Source organism: Papio anubis, chromosome 16 (assembly GCF_008728515.1).
Source record: "Papio anubis isolate 15944 chromosome 16, Panubis1.0, whole genome shotgun sequence".
Classification (NCBI taxonomy): Eukaryota; Metazoa; Chordata; class Mammalia; order Primates; family Cercopithecidae; genus Papio; species Papio anubis.
The window spans coordinates 21,515,891-21,524,753 of NC_044991.1; the positions used below are offsets into that span (position 1 = coordinate 21,515,891).

Below are 8,863 nucleotides of genomic sequence, written 5' to 3' on the forward strand. Positions count from 1 at the left end.
TGACCTGAGACCCAGTTATCACCCCTGGTTACAGGGAGAAAAAAAGCAAAGACCAATGGATATACAGTGATTGCATTTCTATTACATTAAGAGAGAGACAGAAAGTCAACTATTTATACATGCGGGCACATGTACAGATATGTGCATACAAAGTGAGAAAAAGATGATGCTCTTTTCTCAAACTGCCACCTCTGGGAGCAAGGAGGGCTTTCCATCTGCTCTGTCTCCTACACAAACCATAGCTATGTTTATCATGCTTGCTGCACGCCAGGAGCTGTGCCCAGAGCCTTCTACGTGTTAGCTCAGTTGATTCTCATACTCTATTAAAAAGCCACTTTAGGCCGGACACGGTGGCTCATGCCTGTAATCCCACCACTTTGGCAGGCCGAGATGGGTGGATCACCTGAGGTTAGGAGTTTGACCAGCCTGGGCAATATGGTGAAACCCTGTCTCTACTAAAAATATAAAAAATTAGCCGGGTGTGGTGGTGGGCGCCTGTAATCCCAGCTACTCAGGAGGCTGAGGCAGGAGAATTGCTTGAATCTGGGAGGCGGAGGTGGCAGTAAGCTGAGATCGTACCATTGCATTCCAGCCTGGGCAAAGAGCGAGACTCTGTCTCAAAACAAACAAACAAAAAAAACCCAGCCACTATACAGATGGGAAGACTGAGACCCTGGGGTCTAGGACTTGCCCCAGGAACCCACGATGGGCGACACAGTCAGGGTTGGAACTCAAGTCCCTCTGGCTCCAGAGCTCGCACTCTCAACCCCAGGCTACAAGTGTTTCTCCTAATGAGTAGGTGAAGATTTCAGCCCTTTTGGAGGCTGAGGCAAGGAGGATCGCTTGAGGCCAAGAGTTCAAGACCAGCCTGGGCAACATGGTGAGAACCCCATCTCTATAAAAAATTTTTTTACAACTAAAAAAAAGGTCGGGCGCAGTGGCTCATGCCTGTAATCCCAGCACTTTGGCAGGCCAAGGCAGGTGGATCACTTGAAGATCAGGATTTCAAGACCAGCCTAGGCAACATGGCAAAACCCCGTCTCTACTAAAAATACAAAAGTTAGCTGGGCGTCGTAATGTGCACCTGTAATCTCAGCTACTTAGGAGGCTGAAGCAGGAGAATCGTTTGAACCCGGGAGGCAGAGGTTGCAGTGAGCCCAGATGGCACCACTGCACTCCAGCCTGGACGGCAGAGCGAGACTGTCTCAAAACAGAAAACCAACCAACAAACAAAAAAACCAGAGCTGTGGTTTTGAACCTGTTAGGGTTGAATATGGAGGGGGGGGCATAAGCCCCTTTAGAAAATTGCTATGAATCGTGGCTCCTCTCCAGAAATATGCATAAAACTTGGTGTATAGGTTAAGGGGATTCAGAGGCTCCTTGGAGCCTATGTGACACTCACTAGGCTGGCCCAGGGGCTTCACGAGTGAAAGAGGGAGGGAAGAAGAGGACAATCTGGGCAGAGGACAGTCGGAAGCTCTGGAGACAGGAAAGGGCCCCTGGACACAGAATGAATGCACTATGCCAGTGAGCAGACAATCGCAAGCACACAGTACCTGCGCACACAAATGCACACACACACATGAACTCACAGGCACACAGGGGCAAATATGCATTGCAATGAGCACGTGCACACAGACACACATAGGCATATGTACACACAATGCATGGACACACGCACGCTCATGCACACGCACACAGATCCACACACAGATACATACACGCACACACATGTGCACATAGGGCAAATATGCACTGCAGTGAGCACGTGCACAGAGACACACATAGGCATATGTACACACAATGCATGGACACACGGGCCTCCATGTGCACACACAGATCCACATAAACACACAGCTACATACCCGTACACAAATGCACACAGACAGGCTAAGGCAAATCCAGCAGGACACTTAATCACAGAAATGACCGTCCTCCCTGCACACAAATCCATACCTGCAGATACAGGGCTCTGTGCCCTCATACATTCACACACACACTCATCGGCTCTGTCACACGGACACAGACAGACCAAAGCAGGCCCAGAAGGGCACACAGTCACAGTCAAATCTCCTCCCTGCAAATGCGTTCACATTTGCACACACACTGACACACCCGCACATGCACACACACACGCATGCCGTCTCACATGGACGCAGATAGGCTGAAGTTGTGATCTCTGGACATGTCCACACAGGGCCCTGCAGTGCACATGTGGGCACACGTGTACACACACACATACACTCCTCTCACATGTACACAAACAGGTGAAGGCAGGCCCAGCAGGGCACTGTTGGCCATCTTACCACACATATCTATACAGGCACGCACAGAGCCATTTGCCCTCACACACACACGTGGACAACAGCCCTCACATGCCCTGTCCCCAGACTAGGCCGGGAGAGGTGGGCCTGTGATGGTCCACAATAGCCAGAGCTGTCCTTCTTTTTACCAGGGGGTAGCTAGAGAAAAAAAAAAACAGTATTTTTCCTGCTTCCTTAATTAAAATCTCCACCATTGGTGCGTGAGTGCAGTCACAGCTACTTTGGAGGCTGAGGTGAGAGGATCGCTTCAGCTCAGGAGTTTGAGGTTGCAATGAGCTATAATCATGCCACTGCACTACAGCCTGGGCAACAGAGTGACACATCGTCTCTTAAAAAAAAATCCTGGCTGGGCGTAGTGGCTCACGCCTGTAATCCCAACACTTTGGGAGGCTGAGGCTGGCGGATCACCTGAGGTCGGGAGTTTGAGACCAGCCTGACCAACATGGAGAAACCCCGTCTCTACTAAAAATACAAAATTAGTCAGGCGTTGTGGCTCATGCCTGTAATCTCAGCTACTCGGGAGGCCGAGGCAGGAGAATCGCTTGAACCCAGGAGGCAGAGGTTGCAGTGAGCCGAGATCGTGCCATTGCACTCCAGCCTGGGCAACAGGAGTGAGACTCCATCTCAAAAATAAAAAAATAAAAAAAAATAACCATGTAGGTCCCTGCCTGGTTGCCACAATCTGGACTCTGCTTGAATCCTCTCTTTAGGAGACATGGAGCTGGTGGCCGGCTAGCCAGACCTTTTGGACAGGAGAGGACACTCATGCCAGGTGGAGTTCAAGTTCAGCCCCTTGCCCCCTCCACCTGGGGATCACTAATAACCACCCCATCCCCCAGCTTGAGGACCCCAGCCCCAGGACTCCTAGCATCAGCCTGAGCTCCTCCACAGGGTCCTAGCCTGGCCCTGCCACCCTCCCGCTCCCCTATCCACCTTCCAGAGGTAGCAGGAGGCTCTTTCTAAAGTGCAGACCTAAGGTTGCCAATACCCACTGTGGGGTTCGCAGCCCACCATGACTCCCTATAGCCCTGCAAGCACCGTTTTCACTTTTTTTTTTTTTAGATGGAGTCTCGCTCTGTCGCCCAGGCTCGAGTGAAGTGGCACAATCTCGGCTCATTGCAACCACCACCTTCCAGGTTCAAGTAATTCTCCTGCCTCAGCCTCCCAAGTAGCTGGGATTATAGGCACTTGCCACCACGCCCGGCTAATTTTTGCATTTTTAGTAGAGACGGAGTTTCGCCATATTGGCCAGGCTGGTCTCAAACTCCTGACTTCAGGTGATCCGCCTGCCTCGGCCTCCCAAAGTGCTGGGATTACGGGCGTGAGACACCTCGCCCGGCATGTCCTTCACTTTTTATTCTGCTAGCCTCTCATGCACACTCATACAGCCCCTTCTCCCATCTCTGATCTTAGCATATGAAGGTCCCTCTGCCTGGAAAGCCCCTCCCTCTTGCCCCAGCAAATTCTTATTCATCCTTCGGGTCTCAGCCCTCAGGCCTACACAGGGGTTGGCCATCACCCATTAGCCACTCACAATAGCCCTGGGCTTTACTCACCAAGGTGCTGGAGGAGGGCATGAGCTGGGACCAAGTTTGTGTAGGGCTCAGCCTGAGGACGCTCAGTGATGTTTGTTGAATGACTGAATGATGGAGAATAGGCAGCAGCTCTGGGCAGAACAGTCGGGACCCAAGATGGGTTCCACAGATGAAGTGACCCATCCCCATGTGCTCCATTCCTGCAGCCCCTGGGGGCTTCCTTCCCTGGGGTGTCGTCATTGATAAGCTGCCCAAGAGCTGGATGAGGCTGGGCAGTGGGGTGGGTGAGGGCAGGGGCTGGGAAGAGGCGGCACTTCCCTCCTGGGCCCACCACTTCTGTCCACTCAGCACCTCCAGGTCCCCAGAGGCCTCCAGAAGGGGAGAAACAGGCCAGACCAGCTCAGCCTGGCACTGGCCACCCCCACAAGGGCCCCCCACCTACACCCACACTCCACCCCCTGCCACGAGGGGCCCAGGGGACTTTTTGTCTACGTAGGGCCCAGGGCTGCGATCCGGAACAGTGATAGGGGCTAATTGCAGGAGGCAGCCAAGCGGGCCTGGGGCCAAGGGCCGTGATGAAAAAGAGAAGAAAGAAAGGACCAGGCAGGTGGGGGTGCTGTGATGAGAGCCAGAGCCCCGCAGTGGGGGCGAAGTTCCAGCCCTGGCTCTACTGCTTCCTAAGTCGGTGACCTTGGACAAGGCCCTGACCCTTTCTGGACCTCATTTTGTCCATCTGCAAATGGGGACAGCAGAATTTCCTCCAGTGGGGTAAGCTTCACTCAAAACCCTTAGCACAGCACTAACAGCTATTGTTCATTCCTGTTCCTGGACTGAGGGGCTCAGGCCCACACATGGGCGCCACACCCAGCAGCTGTGGTCCAGGGGCTTCCCTGGGGCTTGGGGACACCAGCACAGTACCTTCTTCACAAGGTCTTCCCCTTGGAATAGGGATTATCAGGTTCTACATTTTACAGAGGGGGAAACTGAGGCTCCAAGAGAAAGCACCTACCCGAGTTACTCCTGTGGGCATCAGCTGGGATTGGAGCCCCCTGGAGAGAGGCTGGGGCAGATCCCTTCCATTTTAGAGCCCTCCATTCTCCCTGATCCTAGGATTTGCCTAAAGGAGGCCGGCACTGCAGGGGCGAGAGGTCTGGGCTGGTGAAAGCTTGAATCCTCAGCTGAAATGCTGAGATAAGTGGTTAAAGGACGCGGGCTCCAGGCTTGGAAGGACCTCAGCAGGGCAGGAAGCAGCTCCACGAGCAGGGGCAAGCCAAGGCAGCTCTGCATAGCCCTTGGGCACCCCGGTTCCGGGGGTCTCCAAGTGTCACCACATTCCTGGGGCTGGGGGCGGCCCCCTAGATGCCTTCCCAGGCCAACCCCTCCCCAGGACAAAGCCTCTTTTCTGCCTCTGGTCCCTTGGCTGCCAAGGGGTGCCTGGGGTGCTGGGGTGTGCGTGGCAGGATGGCTGACAGGGCATGACATCCCCATGCTGTCTCCAGCAACGCGGGGATGGGGCCACAAGTGGAGGTCCTGGTAGGCCACAGACTCCTCAAGCTCCAGGTCCCTACCCCCATGTGACATGACTGATAGCAGGAACCACTGCAGGTAAGGCCCGGTACTGGCCCTTCCCATGAGGAAAGAAGGAAACTGAGAGCAAAACTGAGACCTAGGGCCAGGAAGTGACCCACTTGAGGTCACACATCAAGCCTGTACCAGCACGGAATTCTGTCTCCATTTTGTCCAAGCCTGGAGCCCCTAACTCCTAATCATGACTACAAACCTTTCCTGGTGCCCCCAAGCCAACAATCTCTTTCCCTCTTCCAGGAGGGCTGCTGGGTAGAAAAAGCCACTGGATTTGGAAATTGACTGGTCTGGATTGAGGTGCCACTTTTCCTCTGTAGGCCTCAGCCTCCTTATCTGTACAATGGGTGCAATAGTATTGCCAACAGGGCTTTTGGAATGCTCAGGCTACTGTGATGGGCTTCTGTCAACACATGGAGTGACAGTCTCCAGTGACCACCAGATACCTGGTTATAGCCACCATCCTGCTCCCACTCAGGAGACCCTGGAAGGTGAGGAGCCCAGGCTGGGAAGCCCTGTCTTGAACTGACTGCAGAGCAGTCTGGGCCTTAAGCTGTGCTACCATCATCCTGAGCCTGACAGTGGGATTTCTGAGTTAATAGTCTTTCTCCTCTTAGCATCTGGGATTCTGGCGGCTCACATCCATGCTCTGGGCAGGTCATGTTCCCTCTCTGAGCCTCATCTTCCTCCTCTAAGAAACAGAATCATAAAAAGCACACCTTCAAGCAGCTGGGAAGATTCTGGAGCTGATGAATGCAGGTAATGGGGCCGACTCAGGCTAACTGTGGTCTGCACACGATAGGTGGTGGCTGTGACATCCACCACACGTCCACCCCTGTCTCAGACAACTGCTCTTCTGGCCTCTGATGCTTCAACCACCTCCATCCTCCAGCCCTGCCCATGTCAACCGCTCTTGCTAGCCCAGCAGGGGCATGCTGGCCCCTGACCACTGGGAAAGGAGAATTTCTGAAAAGAATTAAAGAATTGAGGCCGTAGGGGGTGGGGGCTGTGCAGGCCTTTGAAAGGGATGAAAAGGCCTGGAGAGGCCTGGCTACTCCACATTGTCTGCCTTGGACAACGGCGGCTGGCCTTTAAGAGGGGACCCTGGCAGGGGTTGCAGTCAGGACAGAGGCCAGGGCAGGTTCAAACACTGTCATCAAGGACAGAAAGGCAGATTTGCAACCCAGCTCTTCAATGAATAGCCCATGAGTCTAAAAGATGATGCCAATTCTCTAGGGTCTCGGTTTGCTTCTCTGTTGAATGGGGACAGTTTTCCCTACCTCATTCAGTCCTTGAAGGATTGATGAGGACACTATATACAATAATGGGCCCCACCATGTCAGGTTCTGGGAGCTCCTCCGTAAAGGCCAGCGGGGAGGAAGTTCCCAGCCACTAGGAGAGCAGCAGGAAGACGGTGCTCCCTCTTTTCTCTGCCCAAAATGCCAGGTCCCTGGGGAGCCTCCACACTGACCCACTGGGCTGTGAGACTCCACCCCAATCCCTCCTCCGAGGGAGATAAATAGCCTGGGTACAAAACTAAAACAAAAACAAACAACAAACAAACAAAAAACAGGAACAGAGCAAAGGGCAGGGGGGTCCACGAAGGGTCGGCTACGGGGTGTCATGGGCCTTTCCCAAGTGCAGGGGGAGGGGCCCTAGGGACAGGGGGACAGAAGGGCCACGGCTTCGCCCTCGTTGCGCCCCTTCCTCCCCCTCTCCGGCTCCGGGGTTGAAAGGGAGGGAGTAGGGGAGACAGGCAGCTCCAACACATGGAGTAGGGGACCCCGCACTCGCGGGAGCCTCAGCCGGACCCTGCCCTCACCCGGGCCGGCACTGAGCCTAGGGACTGGATCGCTCTCCCGATCCCGGCCCTGCCCGGAGGTGGGGACGTGTGCGCGCCGGGACCCCCGGCCAGCGGGGTGCAAAGGCGCGGGGAGCCCTTACCTGCGTCCGGAGAACGGGGCTGCCCCGATGCTCCACGCAGCGCCGCCTCCCGGGAGCAGGAGCCCGAGGCAGAGCAGCGCCCAAGCCCGCGGGCCGCCCATGCTGCACCAGGCGCCCTCCGCGCGCGGCCCCTCGCTGTCGCCGCCCCTAGCCTGTCCTCCCCGCCCGCCTGCCCGCGCCGCCAGCCGCCCCGGACGCGCGGAGCCCGGTTCCCAGCGCCGCGGCCGGAGGGCGGGCAGGAGGCGGGCGGGGGCTGGGGCGCTCGCTCCCGGCCTCGCCCGGCCCCTCGGCGAGGCCCCCCGCCCCCTGCGCCGTCGCTGCCAACCCGGAAGGAGCCCGGAGGGGCCCGGGCGGGCCGGGCGCCCCAGCCAGGAGGCCCGCCAGGTGTCCACCTGAGCCCCACACCCTGCGCCGCAGGGCCCTTTTGGGGGCGGGGTGCCAGCTCCGGGGTGTCCTCCCACTAGTTGTAGACTGGGAAACAGGCCCGGGCCACGGTCCCAGACGCAACCGGGACCCGAACCCGCCTCGCCTGAGTGAATGATATCAGCGACTCATCCTTTTTTAACACCTTTGCAGGATCCAGCCCTCCAAGGAAAGCTTCCTGAGCAGTGCGTGCCATGTGTACTGGGCACCTCACGGCGGCCACTTCGCATCCTGTCTCAAGTGAATCTTCAAGCCACTCTGCTGGAACTGGGTGCAATATTCCCATTTTACAGAAGAGAAAACTGAGGCCCAGACACTCACAGTCTCCCTAGAAGGAGATCTGGGTGGACCCCATCAACAGACCAATAAGCAGGGTCTGTTCTTATTCTCATTTTACAGGTAGAGAAACTAAGCCACAGAGAGGCGCTGTCATTTACCTGAAGCACTGCGGCAGGAGTTTGGCAGAGCCAGGATTTGTACCCAGATCACCTGACTTTGGAGAGTACCAGCTCTTAACCACAGCACTTTGGTCAAAGCCTTGATTTCACCATATGTAACAAGGTAAGAATTGGTGTTGTGTGGTTTCCTCATCTGGGGTACATGGATGGGCTTCTGGGGGAAGGGCTCCGCATCCCACAAAGGTATATGTAAGCGTAGTGTGTGTGTGCAGGGGTACATGTTTGTGTGGTATGTTAGAGAGGACCCAGACTCCCATTTCCCAGGACAGTCTCTAACCCCACCTTCTGCCTGCATCGATGGACAGTAATTAGGCCTGGGCTGGGGAAGCCCTTGCCCAGCTTGGCTCTTTCCTGTTATGGCTTGTCCAGACCCATGGTCCCTTCTAGAAACACTCCCCAGAAAGGATCTGCCAGTCACTGGATTGCCCCTCCTGGACTCACCAGGGGCAGGCAGCATAGGCCACCATAGGCAGGCAGGCAGGATGGGGATCCATCACCAGTGTGTCCACATAGAGAAAGCTGATGCCGTCTCAAGGGACAGGTAGTGAGAGCTGTTTTCAAACCCTGCCTCTACTACTTCTGCTCCAGTTAGCTCAGG

General features: G+C 55.7%; 1 protein-coding gene across 5 annotated transcripts in view; it reads right to left on the reverse strand.

Annotated features, from left to right (window-relative positions):
- Nucleotides 1-7,612, reverse strand: part of EMID1 (EMI domain containing 1) — a 53,721-nt gene extending 46,109 nt beyond the window's left edge. For all 5 annotated transcript variants that reach the window (XM_009217033.2, XM_009217030.2, XM_009217031.2 and 2 more), the window contains exon 1: nucleotides 7,385-7,612. In XM_009217033.2, the coding sequence (XP_009215297.2) occupies nucleotides 7,385-7,485 (101 nt within the window). In that variant the 5' untranslated portion in view covers nucleotides 7,486-7,612. The remainder of the gene's footprint in view (nucleotides 1-7,384) is intronic.
- Between the last annotated feature and the right edge of the window lie 1,251 nt (nucleotides 7,613-8,863).